The sequence below is a fragment of the Galendromus occidentalis genome, unplaced genomic scaffold (assembly GCF_000255335.2).
Source record: "Galendromus occidentalis unplaced genomic scaffold, Mocc_1.1 scf7180000077185, whole genome shotgun sequence".
NCBI lineage: Eukaryota > Metazoa > Arthropoda > Arachnida > Mesostigmata > Phytoseiidae > Galendromus > Galendromus occidentalis.
Genome location: NW_003805173.1, coordinates 166,193 through 185,143, shown reverse-complemented (window position 1 = coordinate 185,143; position 18,951 = coordinate 166,193). Strand labels below are relative to the sequence as shown.

At 52.3% G+C, this 18,951-nt stretch overlaps 2 protein-coding genes across 2 annotated transcripts; both read right to left on the bottom strand.

Moving 5' to 3' along the window:
* Positions 1-1,142: 1,142 nt before the first annotated feature.
* Positions 1,143-2,468, bottom strand: LOC100908499 (tubby-related protein 3-like). Its single transcript, XM_003741575.1, has one exon. The coding sequence runs from the start codon at positions 2,466-2,468 to the stop codon at positions 1,143-1,145; it is 1,326 nt and encodes a 441-aa protein (XP_003741623.1).
* Positions 2,469-5,711: 3,243 nt separating this feature from the next.
* Positions 5,712-12,674, bottom strand: LOC114828120 (uncharacterized). Its single transcript, XM_029110974.1, has 10 exons — positions 12,601-12,674; positions 12,391-12,508; positions 12,150-12,295; positions 11,790-11,916; positions 11,389-11,439; positions 11,007-11,082; positions 9,692-10,279; positions 9,438-9,593; positions 9,076-9,313; positions 5,712-8,943 (listed from the first exon to the last, which is right to left on the bottom strand). Exons 1-10 carry the CDS (start codon positions 12,672-12,674, stop codon positions 5,712-5,714), a joined length of 4,806 nt encoding a protein of 1,601 aa, XP_028966807.1.
* Between the last annotated feature and the right edge of the window lie 6,277 nt (positions 12,675-18,951).

Below are 18,951 nucleotides of genomic sequence, written 5' to 3'. Positions count from 1 at the left end.
TATCCCCGGACGCTGTTCCTGAGGTGACATACAGTGCGCTTCGGACATTACGAATGGAAAAGTGGAAACCGATTCAAGAGAGCGTCCAGTGTTTCCACCATTGGCATTCCATCTAGAACTTGAGACCTATGATGAAGTCAATTAGAGTAGAAAATGTCCTCGCGCAATTCGAACTTCGATAGCTCTGGCCAGCATCATCACAGCACCTGTGAATTGATGCCGAGATCGACGGTCCTTGCAAGCTGCCCGTCTGACGGGGTGGCGGACGAACTCGCCACGCAATTTACGTAAGAAATTCGAAAACACCCCGTTCATGTGGTCATCGTTAGCCTTCACCGCCGCGCTTCACAAGAATGATTCCGTCGGACTGAGTGCTTACGATAGCTTGCGTGAGCAAGCTCGGCGCGCGCGTGAGAGTCGTGTGATAGAATTAAGCACTCCCTCCCCCACGCGAACTTTAGAAAACTGAACTGGACACGCAGATGCTTCTCGAGACGATTTCAAAACCCCTCGCTTTGATCGATTTTCGGATCGTCTGACCAAACAGTCTGTAGCTTCCATGGCGGCCACGGTTCGAATCCAGTCGCAGCATGGACACGTAACTCGCGTCGCTAGCACTCGCGTCGTGCATGAGCTCGTTTTTCGTTGGTCCCCGAGCGTAGGCGCACTTTCGAGTTTAGTGCACAGTATGACTCATCATCGAGTCGGTTCAGAATGACCCGATCTTGCCGAAACTACATATGTACTATACGTTCGTGAATTCCGCGTGCTTCGCCTACCGAGTCGCCAGAATGAAGGTCACTCTATCTGCGCGTGGAAACTAATCAATCTGATTGTGAGTCCGGTGGGGATATCGGGCTGGATGAGCGCGACCGGAGATCGGAACGCCGGAAACTTCGATGTCAGCCAAAGAGCACCAGTTCGAAGCAGATAGCGCTCCAGAATCTACACGAATTTCGGGTGAAACGATTTCGATCATTTTGATTGAGAAGAGTTTTCGAGGATCCGGATGTCAACTCGAATCGATTCGGTCAAATTATCGAATATTTAATAGCATACAGTGAAATATCTGTCTACGTTCCCTACGACCCGTGAAAAATATTCACCTTTTATTTCTCCGAAGCTCTCATCCCTAGCATAAATTATTCACATGCCAATTTCGAGTCGAAGCTGCTGAGTGCGATCGAGAAGGCTTGAATAGCGCAAAATGGATAACTGTAGTCAAGCGAAAAATGGTCCTCCTTAACTCGACCGAATTGCATGCAGATATATTCAGGGTCCGACTCTTCGATAAGCTGGAAATTCTTCACCGACGCTTGATTAACCCGTCCGTGAAAATTCAAGACGAAAGATTGAGTCTCTTCGTTCCACACGGGATTCTTGTTCTTGAGAACGAGAAGATCATCGACCTTCGCGGCTTTGAACCTCTCGTAGAGCGTTTCCTCTTCGCAAGTCGGCTGCACAGTTTTGCGTTTGTAGTTCTCGTCGAGCTCCGGAACTGCGACGCACATTTTACGCGGACCCTTGAAGCCCAAAAGGTTCGTCTCGTAGACGACGAGCGCTGTCTCACTGCGATTGAGGTTACCGTTGGATTTGGCTTTTTTCGGGTTTTCGCCACTGTCGTAGGTCGTGAACGCGGTTCCCAACATGTTCGAGCGAACTTTCCCCACGAAGGACTCCCCATTCCGCGACAAATCGGTTGGGTCATACGAGATCAGATAGTTGGAAGTCGCGCTACGTTTACGTTTTCTACCGGCAAGTAGAAATAGTTTTTTCTGTCCGGCCCGTTCCAAATGTAAGTAATACGTTGGATAGAGATTCCGATCCATTCCCTTGCGGTCGCGCGTGACTCTACACCGGACAGTCACGTTCCGCGGGCACGGTTCCGAAACGAAATCCAGGATGTCGTCTTTGATGAGCTTCTCGAGCGCACCGAGATCGTCGCGATCGAAGCCTTGGTCCTGTGCCCCTTCGCCGTGGTTGACATCGGCGACCTGAGCTGTTCGATTGTCCACCGGCGTCTCCGCTGAATCACCCGAAACTCGTCGCTCCTGGAAGCGGTCTGGGGAAGCATGCGGAACTAGGCTCAACGCTCTGGTTTTCCGAACCATGAATTCAGGTTTCCCGTCTTCGTCCTGAGTTTCAGGACTTGGTGATTTATCCAGGTCGTCCACACTCCCGAATTTCCCGTGAACCCGAACAGCCTCGGAATCATGATAATCCCCATCTATGAGATCGGTCTTCGAGCCGAAACCGGACAGAGGTCGGCGACGATTCCGTACATCGGTCGCTTGAATCAGAGTCGCACTTTGTAGCCGTTTCTGGCGTTGCTTCTGTTCGAGGAGCTCTTTCTGGCGCAGAAATCTCGCGTTTCGTTGGTTATTCACCGCGCACGTTTCAGCGTCGTGCACTTCCTGAGAGATCAGAGCGCGCGACCACATCATACCCTTAGCGCCGGCGCCATCCATTGCAACCAAGTTCAAGGTCAGTTCTTTGTTCTCGCTTTGCGGAACGCACTTCACCGATTGCACTGCACTGCTCCGACGAATCCACGAGCCGAAATCCTCCACTCACTCGTGCGTCTGCTGATCCGACCGCCACTCCGGCCGACCGAATACCGCACTCTAGCAACTCTTCGGGGATTCGTGGACGGCGCCTGGTCGACTGCGCGGTGTAGACAGAAATAGGGGGATTTATCGGGGAAGTAAACAGAACTAGTTCGCACGAACCTCAGCCGAACCAGCAAGGGTCCATGAGCTTTCGGTGTTCATTGGTGCGGATGTAGACACGAATGTCGTGAGGGAGTCTCTCTTGTGAAGGCGAGGGACCCTGTTGTTAGTCGTTGCTATGGGGACTCGTCGCGAAGGGTCAGCAGGTTCAGTCGTCGCATATCTTGATCTCGGAGTCCCGCAAGCCATACTATACATCAGAGCGGGAGCCACACGATTTCCGGGAAAAGCGCGTCATCGGACTCTATCTCTCTCTTCCATGTTCCATGTGTGTTTCTTCCATATCGCTCCGCGCATCTCCGTAAAACTGCGTTGATCACCGTGGATCATTGCGGAGGAGAACTGCGTCAAAGCCGAAAACGATTTCGGATAGGAGTTTTCTCTCTCATGTGTGGCTTGATGGCCATGGAATCAATCAGGAAAACTGGGTTGTAAGGGACGAAGTCAAGACTATGATATCCAGCCCGGGGTCGCGCGTCGGAACGCCGGCCTACCGCCTAGCGAGCATAAGATTCCCGGAATGAGTGAAGGTTCCTGGAATGAACGGTGTAGTGAGTCTCATTCGATCGATCATTCTATGACGGACTCTCCGCTGATCTCCGACGCTCTGGGCAATCAACTTCCCATCCCGAGCCCTGGCGAAACTCATCGTTTGTTCCGATAGTATTATTCATCATCAGCGATTTTTTGAAATATCTAGTATTTTATTGATCCCCCGAAAAGATGAGCGAGAGAGAAGGAGCGGTCTCTTCGATAGATAGTCGGCCGTCTCCCGCAGAAGAACAGTAGGCTTCGGAAGATCGGGCAAATTGGACCGACCGCTTTTGCTCAGCTGGAATGAGCTCCTGTCGTGAGAAGAGTTCGGGAAGGGATTCCGATCGGGGCTTATCCCCTCCGCGCTTGACAAGGTCCAAATTTTGAGAGTGTTCTCCTCTATCGCAGGGCGTCGAAGGAAATTTATTCCATGATCGGTCGGCGAGAGTAACTGATTACTCTCGAGCGGAGAATCCAATCTCGGTTGCCCTCGCTAACGGGAGATGACTGTGCCGTTCATCCTGACAGTCTGGCAAGGCCGACTCATCGCGAGACTCACGCCACGGCGTGATCAGCTCATGGAAGTCGGAAGAGTATTGCGCAAGTCTCTCCTCATAATAGGGGTCGTTCACCGAGCCAACGATGTCCTCAGACTGAGTGTTAGCGATTCCTGGCGGCTTTGTAATCAACGATAAAGCTTCCTATGTGACGGGGAGCGGCAAATCTATTCCGCTCGCACAGAGCGTTTCCGGTAGATGCTCCTCCGCATAACCCCAACACGAGACGTTGCTCTCGTTGGCGACCCTCGATGGAATATGCGCATAAGGTATCCGCGGCTACCGTGACCCACCCCGACGAGTCAATCAATCCGCCTCGTTGCGTCGTCGATGAGTTCACGCCGATAAGGTCCGCGGTAACACACCGCCGCGGCACACGATTTTTTTGGATCAATGGGGACGGCGGCGCTTCCTCGAGGTTTCACTTCCCTCGAGCACCTCTCGGGCCGCCTCTTCTAAATTTTTCTGATTATCGTCAGTCTCGGTGCGACAGCCGGGGATGTATACGTTCCCCTCGACGTATGCCTACGAGAAGGACAGGAGGCAATCCTTCGTCGCTAGCCCTGTCGCTGGGCACGGTAGGCGTTACGTTGATGGGATACCCGCTGAATTATGGATCAGCTGATTCCATAAAACAACAAACGTGGTCGCTGAATGAATTACCGATGGGGGATCATCTGTTCAGCTCGACGAGTCGGACTGCAGCAAGGGGTGGACGGAGCGGCACGGTCCGAATTTGGAGAATTATTATCAAACGCGGTTTCCATAGCAAGAGATTCCGAGAGGCATGCCACGAAACGAAGCGAAAGCACTTCGGCCAACTTTCTGTGTTGCGTATCGATTAGTTCTACCATAAACATTCTGTAGGAGCTCATTTCCCGCTTTCTGAGATTCCCCTCCGCCTTCCCGAAGCTTCAAGGGATCTGAGCTGCGGAGTCTATCCGGTTCAGATACGTGCTCGTTAGGGGAATCCGAGTTATAGCCAGACGATGAATAGAATCGTACAAATCCCACACGTAAGGGCTGTCCGCTGAAACAAAAGACGACGGAACAAATTGAACTGATTCGGGAGAAGAGCGATCCCTAGGGAAGAATGCGCTTCCGAAGAAGCGATCGTTCTGGAACTCTCGTCCGATTCAGTTTTCGTGCCCAGTCAGATCTCCGTCTCCCACGTGGAAGCTCCCTCTTTCATATTTGCAGCTTTCTATTTCTCATCGCTCAGCCTCTCGCTCGTTCCTCAGCCCGTCCCTCCATGCTTCAGCCGGGTAACTAGTCTTCACCGGCAAGAAAACACTGAAGATCATCAAGAACATCTCATCATCAGCGGATGAAATAACGCTCCCGCGGGAAGTGTTACGCAACGGAATGACGACAGCGCGTTCGCGAAGTCGCTACCGGCTCGTCCGGTAGATGCGATTTACTGAGCAATTATATAGATTTCCTCGGATCCGGAATTTCAAGTCGATTCCGGTCTTGCTGAGGGAGCCAACAAGATTAGGCAAGCATTTGTAACTTTGAGACTGGTCGTCGAAACGATCTATCGGGAGTTACGTGGGCTTGCCGTCTACTGTCCCCAACGAATCCCTGAGTGAGAAGATATTTCAGACTAGAACGAAGGAAGTTGTTCATTCTGAGGAGTGCGAGAAAAGATTTTCAACTTATATTTCGTTTGATTTTCAAAAGAGGGCTCTCAATATATATACTCATTTAGCCCCTAGTCAAGTTCGGAGAATACGGGGCAATAGTCACTCGAGCTGCTCCGGGATGCGAATTATCCTTTGCTCTTCTGGAGCTCATTTATCTTGAGCTGTACCCTGGTATGAAGAGCGGATCGTCACCAAACCTGCCGTTTTTGATCTCGCGAGTGTCCCTTCTCCGAAAATATCTCAAGTCAGCGTCTTGAGCCCATTCCATTCTTCTTTATGATGGTCAGTAAATCGTCTCGAACTTCTTTAAGCCTAGATTTCGTTCCCAAAATATGGCGCATAACACCGAATAGGGTCAAGATCTGCTGACCGCTAAGCGCGGGAATTTCAGAGGGATCCGCTCCTCTCCAGATCGAGTGCCATAGGTCATGCGCGTCCCTTGCATCCTTATCTCTCTGGTCTTGGACCGCGGTTCTCTCTGGGTTCTGGGGTCTGAAGACGGTTTTGCCCTCGATGATGTTTTTCATCGCTTCCCGCGCAGCCAGGTTGGACGGAATTCCGTTCGAGAGTTCATCTTCGGCCGGGAGTTCTGGTGGAGAGTACGTATCAACTTCGTGAGCGCTCCGTATTCTATCCGGCCCCATGTGAGCGGCACCGTTGCTTCTGGAGTAATCGTCGTTCGCGGGAAGCTGAGGCGGCTCGTATTCGTTCTGGGAACGAACACGCTGCTCGCTCGGACTCGATGGGACTCGGTAGGCATTTTGGGTTCCCTCCCCTCTATCGCTCTCCGGTTCTGAGCTCCAGTACACTTGGTGTCGATCAGCGGTACCGTATGCGTTAGGCGGGGGGATGATCCCGGATAATCGAGCGTTTCTCCGTCTAATTTTCTCAATTTTGGCGAGTTCCTGTGCGACCTTTTTCTCGGAGACGAACTCACCGTCGCTGATCGCGGCATCGCTATCGAGCTCAGAAACTTTAGAGTTTGGGTCGCAACCGCTGTCAGGGGTTTTCGATCCCTCATATCCTCCGGCTGCGCTGATGAACTGAGAATCGATGTAGCTCACGTATCGTTGAGCTTCCACGGCCAGAAGATACGAAAGTCTACGCCGACCGAGTACGTCCAGGTTCGTGAGAACGCGTGCGTCATCAGCGAAATGAACGTTATCGATGTTCGAGGCGAGTCTTCTAGGACAGACGACCTTACAGCAATTCCCGTCGCAAATGTGCCTCTCGACGTATTCTCGTAGATCGCGCGTGAGTCTGGGATCCAGCGAATAAGTTCGTCCTCGCAAAACGGGATCCATCTTCGAGTGAGAGTATTCGATCACGGACTTGGTTCGCCTATCGCCTTGAACATGGTCGTCGACGATGGGTTTGTCGCGACTGAGTTGCTTATGGGAATCACTCGCTGGTCTCCGGCGGTTTTCGCGGTCCCACGTTCCAGTCGTTCCATCGTCACCATCGTCCTCGTCGTCACCATCGTTGCTCAAATTCTGATTGTGAGCGGAGGTTGCCTTCCGTTTGTCGGACTCGACGTCCGCGATCGGGAGTTCCGGTGGCACGTATGTCAACTGACTCGACCGAGACGCCGTCTGCGGGGCTGGAAGCGGTTCGTGTTCTCCTCGATGAACTCTTGGCGATTGGATTTTATTTATAAGTCCGATCTCGTCATCGAACTGCGGCGGCGGCGGATAATTCGCAGCTTGGACTGACTGATGCGGCAGCGAGCGCTCGGCGTCCCGACGGACTTCGCTCGATTCTCGAACTACTCGATTTCTTTGTCTTGGGATCGGTGCTATCGGCGTAGGCGGGGCCTGGTACGTTTCGTCCGGAATGAGTAGAGATTTGGCATATTCCACGTGAATCGAGCCTGCGGGAGTTGAAGACTCGAATGGGAGTTTTCCTCGGGAGGTGCTCTCATGATCACGCGCTTCCGTCTCGCGGGACTTCGATGGGCCGAAAGGGGAGGGTCCCCCATCGCCTCCGGAATGCATGGGTCTCCCGGAAGCGGGTGGTGTGACGAGTTGCGTCCTTTCCACAGGTATCTTCTGATCTGTCGATGAGTTCTCTTCTGTAAATTGACGAGATAACGAAGTTCCTCCGATGACTCCGGACAATAACGGCGGAAATGCCCGGGGGATCGGTTTGATCCGTCGCGTCACCACAATAGGGACCTCTCCCGATTCCATGGATCGAGTGACGACGCTTCCTTCCTTGAAAACGAGAGGTTCTCCTCTTCGTGCAGTTGACGCGTCTCCCCGCTTGGTAGTCGCCACGCTGTTGTCCCTCGGCAGAGACGGTTTCCTGAACACGGCTTGGAGGTCCCGTACCGGCGAAGACGTCTGATCAGTACGGCTCGCGGTCTCTATATTGAGCGTGGGGTCCGCTTTGTTTTCTTCGTCCATATCGGAGACCCTGCCCGCCAGCGGTTCGAATCTGTGCTGCACGTCGTCAGCATGCGGCTCCCGGCGCATCGTGGGTTTGAGTTTCCGCTCGGCAGCGATCGGGGGCTCCCCATTAGCTCGGGGCTCGAATTTCGTTCCGGTATCTCTCTGAGAGCCGAGCTCTTTCACCCAAGACCGATTATCTGCTGCGGCCGGCTCTGATGGAGGTCTGTATTTATCTTCACTCTTCCCGGAAGTCGGCCTCGACCGAGGGTCTCTTGAGCCTGCTCTGACCTGCAGGGAGTGTCGAGAAACATCCTCGACTTGAACCTGGTTCCATCTAGCTGCGGTTCTCACGTCTGGGACGTGAGTTCCGACATCGGACGGTTCCGAAAGAGCCCGAATTCTTCTCGGAGGAATGCATTGTTGGACGTACATTCCCTGATCGGGCAGAGGTTCGATTTGCTCCGCAGGGAAGCTATCTTCTTTGCTCTGCGCGTAGTCCACCATTATGTGCTTCCGTGGAGCTGGGAGCACCACGAATTCGAGAACGTCGCTGTCGAACGCCGGGGGACTGCTTTTCGGGATCTCGGGTCTCCACGCGGAGTCCGGCGAGGCGAATTCTTCGGGCTCAGGCTCCTCCGGTGGACTGTATCCGCGGGGAGCCGATCCTCTCGGGGGAGATTTCATACCCACGAGTGGTTCCTCGACGGTCTGAGGAACTGGCGGGGGTCTATACTCCTCGACGGTTTCTGACCTTGGCTCTCGAGCATCGCAGGGCTCTGCGCGAGCCCCGTTTCCTCTACTCTCAACATGAGAGGGAGCCTCGTCGTCGATTCCTTTGGCTGATTCGCAATTAATTCGAGGCTCTGCAGGGGGTCGATACTCTTCTACTGATTCGTAGGTTTTCCGTTCTCCTTTTGGGGTCGATCCGGCATCTCTCCTGCGCGCCTCTGACTCATCGGGAGGCTCGTCCGAAGTCGGCTCAATTTCCGGGACGAATCGATGAATTTCGGTTTCATTAAGAACGACCACCGAAGTGGATCTCCCTGACTTGGGACCGACATCGTGTGGAACGTTTCGGGACTGCCTCCTGCGAAGACGTCGCTTCCATTGAACTCATCAGCTTGTGATACGAACCTCACGGCTCCGTCTTGTATGGAGAGTAATTCACAGAGACTCAATGAAGTCTGAGGAAGCAACTGAAGACAAAGAAGGAATTTACCTGGAGCTGTTGCGTCTGGATGCGCGGACGCTGATCCTCGGCAGAGTGAACCTCCTTATTGCGAAGTAGCTCTCGTCACAGAACTCGTCGTCCAGATTGTACTTCCGATAGGTTCCATTGTTCCCGTAGGGATGCTCGTCAGCATATCTCCCGTGACGGATCTCGGAGTCTTTGGGCAGTGTGAACGTTCGCCGGTGCAGGAACTTTCCTATCGTCGATTTTCTCTCAACGCGTGCACCTGTGATATCGACTGCCTGAGTACCTCTCCCACTTCGGGTGATTTCTGATCGGCATTCAGACTCGACGAAAATTCTTATCACTTCAAGTTCAGGAAAAACGAAAATATTCGGATGTAGTCGTACCGGAGGCCGAATTCGGCGAGCCTCTGCCATACGGTTGGGTGAAACGTCTCTGCTGATCGGGATATATGAGATCACCGTCGATAGATCTCTCAGGCGCGCTGGCAGGTCGTGGCATAGGCTGAGCCCGTAGACGTCTTCGCGCCACGTGTTGTGTTGCTGTGGAGCAGAACATCATGTGAAGGATGCGCCTAAGGAGGCGTGAGGACCTCTATCTCCGATCCTTTCAAATGACTCACTTAAGACGGGCCGATTACCCTCATCTCCAGCTCTGGCATCGACGGGAGCCGGATCTCCTGCGCTTCTAGGACTTGGAATCTGTTCGACCTCAACTGTCGTCGTTATGCCCTGAGAAGGTGCATGTCCTGTGATCTCGTCATCTTCTCCGGTATCGAATTCATCCTTGCCGATTTCATTCCTCTCCAAGCACGGAGGTGTGGGTGGAGGAACATAAATTGAAACCTTATCACCACTCGTCGGTCGTATCGTAGCTGTGCGCACACTCGGCGATTGTGTTCCCTTCTTTGCGTCCTCGATATCGAGCGGGAGCTCTGGAGAGTAGTCGACGTTTTGATTCCTACGGAGCATTACGTCCCCCTCTGTTTCAGCCCCCGTCGTCGAGCTGATTTCAGGCGCCTCCTTCTGAGAATTCGATTCTCCATTCGAGAGACTCCCATCTCGGGAAATCTGTGGTGGCTTGTAAGCAGGCACGGCGCCGGATGGGAGAGGAGACGTGTGATTGCTGTCCGGGAGTTCGGGTGGCTGATATAGTTCCATACCGGAACTTTCCTCGAAGTCGTTGCCGTCACTCGTGTTGACGGGCCCACCTCGGTCCTCGTGGGCGCCTAAATAGACAGGGGTATGGGCTCATTCCGGAGGGTTGAGAACCGCACCGGGCTCTACTCCAGGCCCGAAAACATCAACTCCAATTCATTGATTCTGGTTTTTGAGCGATGAAAACCATTATCCCAACCGGACGCGATCTTGTCCGTCTCGATGTAGTAACTTATCGGTTCCTCACCTTGAAATTCGGTAATTTTCGGTCTCCGGCCCACTGGAACTAGAGAAAAGAAATCTCTTGATGACCATGTTGCTCCCTCATTATTAGAGACGGTGAAGCCGCGCGAGGAATATCATCCGGAAGGCACAATCCACCCGAGCTTCAGCTAAGAAGGACTGCCTACTCCTGAGACTGTACGATTCACGTCACGCACGTGATTCGGCTTGATCTCAGCTTTGTGAGACAATAAAGTCTCAGAAAGTAGGCCAGATATCGAGGATGGAACAAAGCACAGCGCTGATACGATCACGGCATATCCGGTTCGGTATCAAGAACTCGATTCGTTCTTGGCTTATCATTGGCGGGAAAAGGAGACCTGAACTTGGTCAATCTGAGCCATTTAGGACGGGTCGTTTCTAGCGTCTTCCGGGGGCTTTCTCACGATGTGGTCTCCTCATCCAGAAGCCGAGACGATGTGAACAATATTCACAATCTACGAGAATTCTTGGTCCCCTAAAATGCGACGGTTGAAGCTCCGGGAATCGAGCCCTGTAGCTCAGAAACTTAGTCACCTTTCGTTTTCTGTTCCACGTGTTGGTTGATATCATCGAAATAGAAAGCGCTTCCTCTCCGTCCGCCGTCGAAACCCTGGAACGAGAATTCATAGGTGTCACATAAATTATTCCCCTCGTTGAAGCCTCTCGACTCACATAGGAGCACCTGATGGAAATTCCAGCTTCTCAGGCACGTCGGGAGAGCTCCAAAGTTCGCTCTCTCCGGAGTGGGTTGGGGATCCGGGAGCTCATGCTGCCTGTCTTAGCGGACGGATAGAGATCTCTGACCTCATTGAGTCGGTTGCCGTTGTAGCCATGTCGAAAACCACAAAGAGTCACTCGATCGAGTCACTCGACAGGCACGATTATCATGTGTTTATTCGACACAAAAACGACTCACCTCCTTGGTTCTGGCTCGTGTTGATACTCCGTTGCGACCTTCGCCACCGTTCTGCAATAATCCTAATGGTCAGGCTAGGATTGGGCGAGAGTCTGCTCATTCGATCACTCGATGAGACCACACCCGGCACACTCGGTAAGGTTAAACGTAATCTCAGCTTGGAATTTCGGGATAGCGAGGGATTGGCTCTATGAAAGTTCCTTTTATGACGGCATCAAGTCGCTCGTCATCGTGCCCGAGAAAGAGACGAGAGGATCATTGAAACCGGTGAAAATGCTGTTAAAATTGGATGTGGAGCTCCTAATGCTCGGCCGAGCTCCCGCCAAGAGTCGACACGAGCTACGAACGAGCGATGTCACATCCCACCGGCAAGCAGAAGATCCATAGGGATTCTCATTCACCGGAATCTGTGCAGCTTCTTCGTAGATAATCTCGGGCGAAGCAGGACAGCTCCTTATGGTCAGCAGCGAGGGGTCGATACGTTCCAATAGACACGTCATGAAAGCGTCTCGGTTTTCCAAACTCCATCTGCAACGAAAGCGGCCAGACGAAGAGTAATTATTGGAAGAGCTCGTTGCTGATGTCGAGGAGGTATGTCGAATGGGCTTCTCATGATAGGAGGATCAGACCCTGCCCCCGGCCAATGTTCGCTCATCGGATTCTCAGTGGAGCTATCCGGCGGACGTGGATGATGTAATTCGCGAACTTCGTCGAATCCATGGTCTCTATCCAATTATTTCGAATCACGGGAACCCACTCACTCGATAGCGTCACATAATTTGAGCCCCAAAATCTCCTCAGGTAGATACATCGAGTCCGGCCATACGAACAGATCGCAGAGGATCCCGAGAACTCGATGATCTTTGCAACGCCGGAGTATGTAGATGAGTTCATTGGAGACCTTATCCTGAGTCCGGAGCATATGATTAGTCTTATTCAAGGAGCATGGACCATTTCAAGATTCGTGATTCGTGCTTCGATGGACGTCCAGAGGGAACTTACATCAGGTGTGTCGATGAATTCGAAAACTCCGGGGGTCAGGAGTACCAGCACAGTGTTACTTTGCTTGATGTCGCGGACTACAGAACAGCCTCTCCGGATTAGTTTGTCTCGGATGAAGCTGCAAGTTTTCGATTTAGAGATAAGTCTGCGATGACTTCTCTCGGCAATGGACGTGTGAATTATCAATGCTGACGAAGAATAATTCCTCACCTGACCATAGACTCTTCCGCTTGGCTCTGCCGGTACAGTAAGTAGATCCTGTGCCTTGCGCTGAAAGTCTTCATCGCTCATTTTTTCCTGTGACCACAACTCTCAAAACAACACCTAAGGGAGCGCCTGCGACACTACGCGGGTCGTCATTGAAAAACTCGAAGCAAGACTAAGGCCGAATAGGAGTGGATTTTTGATCTGCACACGCCCCTTTAGGATTAAAACGGTGTAGATCGAAACGGTACAGCTAGATGTGTTCTAAGCCATTCCGCCTCAAGATTGAAAGTGCGGCGTCTAAGTTCATTTAGAGCAGTGTCGAGAAATTCCAGATCACTTCCAATATCCATCAGAGCGAGGAGGGCAGGATCGCTGTGCGGCGGTATTTGACGTGCCCACCTGGCCAAGCGCATTTTTTTCGTAGCTTCTTCTCTTAGCAAGGTAATTAATGGTCTGGAAGCTTTTGAGGATCGCTCCCGAAGCAATGCAACAAAGATTCGTTTCTGGTAACACGATACACGGTTCGACATTGCGGGTGTGCCTCGCTTCACATTCAGTAGAATTCTGAGCGAGTCATTCCCGAAACTCGCTTCCTGCTCCGAGCGAATTAGCATAGCAGCAGAAATTCTCTGAACGTGGTCCGAAAGGAAAAGTTTGTTCCTCAAGACAAATGATAAGAGAGCTTTCACTTGTTCAACAAGGAGATCATGGGGTATCTAGTTGGAATGGTTCCATTCATGGGGCGAGTTCCGGGAGAATTTATTTTCCTCGTGAAGAAAGAACTCCCGTTGATTAGTGATGGCACGCTCCGTCCACGAGTCTTCATTCTCGTGAGTCCACGATAGTTCTATACGAATCCGCTTTCTCGCAAATTGAACCCCAAGACAGAAGACGGGAGCCGAAACGAGAAACTCGAGTTCGCCTTGCCGTCGGATCCCGCATCGTGTTATTCATCTGCAGTCATTACCGGACAGATCTTGACCGTCGCAGAAGTGATCTTGGTACCGGGATCGTTCTTGTCGAACCCAACGACATCAAACGATGATTAACTCATCGAATGATGAACAGCTCTCGTATTCGCGCATTCGACTCTGAGCCAACGAAGAGGTAAAAGAATAAATGAATTACCTTCCGGTTCATTCAATGAAAATCGAATCAAGTAAGATTCCGACTTGGAAAGGAATTAAGCGCCCAGGGAACGGAGTCCCCCGAGGGCCCCACACTGTAAGATTCCGCCCGCGATCGTTCTCGAATCCCCCCTTTGTACCTCGACTGCGATACGCTGCCGAATGGAACCGATGGCCCTCGAGTTTCTGTCTCTGCTCTCGATCCTCCGACCAATCTCCCTTACGAACTTGAGGGCCTCTTCCCCCCAGACCCCAGAGGACTCGATTGCAAAAGTTATCAGAATGTATCATTGAGCAGTGATTCGTAGTTGGCCTGCTTTTCCTGTTCGCCCCTGGTGGCCGCACGTAAATTTCGTGCAATGCCACGATAGCTCGGTGCGAACGAATCCTCCACAGTGACGTCCCAGATAACTCGCTTGCCGCGAGACCACGCTCCTATGGCCATGCCGTCCGGTCGAAGCGCATCATTCGTCGAAAGGTTCCTTAGTGCTAGGAAATCCCGCCGTACGTGGAGCACGTACTAAGAGGTCGTTTATCGCTGCATGACGCGCCAACCGACCGGAAGCAAGCTCGTAGCGCTTGAGCCACATGCGCTTTCCTCACCGTTCGGCAGTCCGAGTCTGAGACTCACCGCCCGCACAAAGTCAATGTCCGAAAGGAGTGTGCCGATATTCTCGCTAGGCGGGGCCTGAAGCCGCAAGCCAGACTCCGGTAAAGCTGCGTTGCCGAGCGGGATGGAATCCACCTCAGAGCCAGCGAGCTTCAGGCGGAGCTCCGCCATAATCTTTCCATCAGCAGTGTGCATCCATATGTACACCCTGACGGGCTCGTTCATCGTCAGCTGGGGTTGAGCCACAGATAGCTAAGAAGTCAGCCGTTGCCTCCCCTCGTTGGTACACGCAAGAAGCCAGTCCGCCTAGGATGTCGAGAACGTCTGGTTCTGCGCCATGGCAGGAAGCGGCTAACGCTGGCAGAGCGACTCTTGACCTCTTGACGGCCTTGAAACACCCATCCCTCCGAGATGGATGAGAGCATCGCCAGATAAGGAGATTTTAAGGATGCTCTCAAACGCTGACACGAACTGGTCATCCAATCGACCCAGAAGAGTCTTCATCTTATGGGCAGGACTTGCACAAAGCAAATACGCTTGGGTACGCCCACCGCCCTTTGCATGATGTGAGTGGCAACGTGACTCCCCATGTGTTGCAGCCGTCGTCGGAAGATGGTCTCCTACAGCAAGCTCTTCCCCTCAAGGGCTGGGGCTATTCCAGCATCGAAGACCGGAGCACCCAGGAGGCCGACGGCGGACCTCGTTGAACGAGGAGGCGGCAGCCCGGTGAGACCTCAGCGATCCTCCGGTTGATGTCAGAAGACTCTGACTCCGAAAGACCACGGATGAAGAGCTGAGACTTCGCGGGATTCATGTTGTACCGCGTAATTGGCCCGGATGCGATCATCCACGATGTCATGTGAGTTCTGGCAGCATATCGAGAAACGATCCAGATATGCCACAATGACGTCACTTCGGAGCGACTCCTATGTGCCTTGGACAACGAGGCAGAACAATGCCGGAGGGGAAACATCCCCTTGAATGAATGAACCTTGATATCTACTAGTCAACGATCGGGTTGCTTCCGTTTCGCGCCACGTAGTGCGGCCTTTGCGGCGTATATTCTCTTAATTGGTGGCTACTGATAAGCGCAACTTGCTCAAAAAAGAAGATCTACCCCGTGTAATCGAGGCGGCTTCGAATATCGACTGTCGGCCGACTGCTGCTGAACCATCGCACACACGCGGTGTTTGGGGGCACCATACTAATGATAACGACGGACATTGTCGTCATTAGTTTGTGTATGGTGATTCGCGAAGGAGGCGGCGCGGCCGCGCCATCCAGGGCGTGATTTAAGGAGACAAATCTGCCAGCTAGGAAAGAAAATGGAAAACTCCTCCTTCTCGCATCCTGGCTAGGGGTGTGGGATTTTCCGAACCAGACCGACCCGAAAGCTATTTGAGGGACGCCTTTTGATGACTTTTTTCCACAACTGTTCTGCTCGATTGATGACCGAAGTCTCAAGCAATCGCATCGCTTTCGCGTCTAGGAATCACGAACAAGTACTGTCCCAAGATGAGGAAAATTTTTTCGGGAGCGCGATACAAAATGTACGGAGGTTAGACAATCAGATCCCATCATTGGCTCAAAAGCTCGCGGGTGCCGCTTTAATTCACTAAGATTCCAGGTAAGAGAATTGCGGGCCCGTAGGATGGATGAGCGTCTATCGATATCCGCATCCCGGAGCTGAGCAGTCGACGACCCGGTGAGTTTTGGCTCCCGTAAGTCGCGTGCTGACGATGAGCGGAGAGATTGTCGCCATATCGTAAATTATTTGTTCGGTCTATTCGTTGAATCAACGGGCGCTACAGCGAGTAGATGACACTGCCAGTCAGTCAGTCAGTCAGTCACACGAACGCAATAACGCCATCGTGGTCATGTCGCCGCGAATAGCGTTTTGAGCTGGCGAGCAGCTTTCTAAGGAAGTTGCAAATGCCGTATAATTCAACAAGACTCGCGCATTCCGTTCGAGGAAACGAAAGAGCTGATGGCGACCGGTGCGAGGAACGTAGAGCTGACTGAGCGGCAAGATGATCCGGCGCCAAAGAGACATTCTTTCGGAAACAAATGTCGATCCCCGTCTCTCCCCACAACCAATTTGTGGCTTCGCTGCTGGTCCCATAGAAGCTCAGGCAGCGCAGTGTAACATGATATTTGTCTTGAGGTATAATAATGGTCTCACGCATCAGCACCGCTTGAGCGAAAGCAGAACCCGCCGGGGGCGAGGGAAGGGAGGAAGTTCAATTTTTGATCCCGATAGCGACCGAAATGCACCGCGACTAGAGACAAAGGACATCGATCCGGGTCTTGTGAGTAAGAAAAATGTAATGGATTGAACCAGAGACGTGATCAGAATCCCCCAAAAGGGAACGAGGGACACGGAAGATCTTGAATGAATTTTCTGTAGAGGCTTGCCTGGCTGCGTGCCTGCCCGCCCACGTCTTCTCATATCGAGAGGATGGGCCACGATGCATGAAAAGTATAGATCGTCCATAAAGTGATATTCTATTGTACGTCCGGTTCGTAGGCTGTCAGCGCTCCGGGAGCTGCTTCCGAATGTCGGGTCCACGAAGCGCGGTCCTAGACGCTCATAGCCTGTTCAAGAGCGATTGAAGTATGGGATGAGGATTGGGGCGAAGTCTGGATTGCTTCAAGGAGTATTCCGAATGATTTTCGTAATTGTTGTAAGGAGAAGAGGGGCGGTCTGGGAGATGGCTCATCCGTTCCACGGGTAGCATTCTTGCTGAAAAAGACTCATGGGGCTCTCGAGCTCTTCACTCAGAAGCGGTAGCTCGCTGTGAGCAACAAAAGGAAGCAGTTTCCCGAGGGAAGAGAATTCCGCTCATCTAACCGATATCCCAAGGAGGCTTGTAGACTTGACCAGGTCCCCGTCGAATCCGATCAGGCGGGAAGGAACGCTCGCTTTAGAAGATTCAGGCGCCGCATTCTCAGGATTCAATTCTCTGAGTGTTGCGGGACGAGGGCATACCCTGTATTAAGCTTTCGTACATTGACTGGTCGCTTCGACGGTCGAGAGCAGCTGGCAGTTCTGTCAGAGTTTCGAGTGGGAATTATGACTATTTCGATGAAAATAGCGTGTCGCAAGCGACGCATCTGTCGTCGGAATGGAAGTTATAAAATCGCGTTGCGTGCGCTACTATGATAGACTACATCGACACGAAGACGGTAATGATTTCCGCCCGGGGCTAGGTTGAGACGTAATCGTGTCTTCGGATTCTTCTCAGTTTTCAAACACTCCCGATTTCAACGGAGTTTCCAGAGCCCGGTCATTACCACGTACGCTTGCTCACGTACAGACGACGGTGACGACGATTGTCACAATTTCATTCCAGGGAGCGGAATTCCCACAGAGCGCTCAATCATCATTACACTGAAACTGTCGTTCGCCAGGAATCGGTCCTGTCGACGGACTCGTGATCTGGCATCTGACCGCGAAATAGCTTCGTCAAAAATTCCCTTCGGCTCACTTCCGTCTGCTCGCGGACCCCCGATGAGCAGCTTCGGGCGCGAGTGCGTACAGAGAGAATTATTCGTATCAATGGAAGCATAACAATGAGGTGTACGCATGTGGCCACTGACTGACTTTTTTTGGGAGAGCCAGCGGCCTCCGACCCGGATCGGAACCGTTCCTCCCCTTCACGCTCTCTTCTTGATAATGGAAGCATATAGATGATAATTACTCACAAATAGTCAGTGAGACCGCTACCGGAGCTATTCGTAGGTCGAGCTCGCGCGGGTTTGCGGAACCGAAATTCAAGCTCAGGTCCTCGAGCATCGATCACAAACGAACAAAAACGCGGAAACGAATGCTCTTGGGAGAAGCGCCGATATTGCTAATAAGCCCAAATAAGCCGTAGAGAAAAATTTCGAGACCCAACTCGACCCAGATGGGTGATCGGTGATCACTGATCCGGTCATGAATCATGACTTTAAATTAATCTGGGCCGTGAGTAGGACCGCCGGAACTACGCGTATCGCAGGTAGCGAGACTCGAGATTGCCCTCACGCAGTGATTTATCAGTTTCTCCCTACAGCTGATGCGGACATCCGGACATTCTACGGATTTGCGAGCTCATCGAATTCTAGACTGGCGTGCCAAAAAGTCGCAGCCAATCGAATCATGTTCCTAAACCCATTGTCGTGCCTAGTTCCCATGATGCCAGCAATGATGATGAATCCAATGATCACCACGATCATCATCGATGATTATTATTATCATTATTATTATCTAAGTGCGGGGCCGCTCCGCCTGTCGGTCGGCGGGCGATTTGAGCCATTTCAGATCGATTTAGTGATTAAGGTAGAAGATGGCACAAAAGCGCTCGGATCCTCGACGTGGTCTGACAGGGCATGCAGCCGCTGCTACCGCCTGAAATTGGCCGCGGTCGACATCATCATCACCATGGTCGTCGTCACAGCGGCCACCGCGACGTCTTTGTCGGTCGGTCGATCATTTGGTCGGTCGGTCGGTCGATCGATCGGTCGGTCAGTCAGTAATGGTGACAAAACTTACACCGAAGAGGCAGTAGTCGACTGAATGCGAATGATATTATATAAGCGATGCTCTTCTTCCGGCTTCCAGTGTGACTCGCGGGC

Coding starts and splice junctions, on each gene's coding strand:
- LOC100908499 (XM_003741575.1), bottom strand. CDS start 2,468: ATGGATGGCGCCGGCGCTAAGGGTATGATGTGGTCGCGCGCTCTGATC.
- LOC114828120 (XM_029110974.1), bottom strand. CDS start 12,674: ATGAAGACTTTCAGCGCAAGGCACAGGATCTACTTACTGTACCGGCAG. Junction 9,594..9,691: donor TGCCAGAGCTGGAGATGAGG/GTAATCGGCCCG, acceptor TCTGCTCCACAG/CAACACAACACGTGGCGCGA. Junction 8,944..9,075: donor TCCAGACGCAACAGCTCCAG/GTAAATTCCTTC, acceptor ACGTCTTCGCAG/GAGGCAGTCCCGAAACGTTC.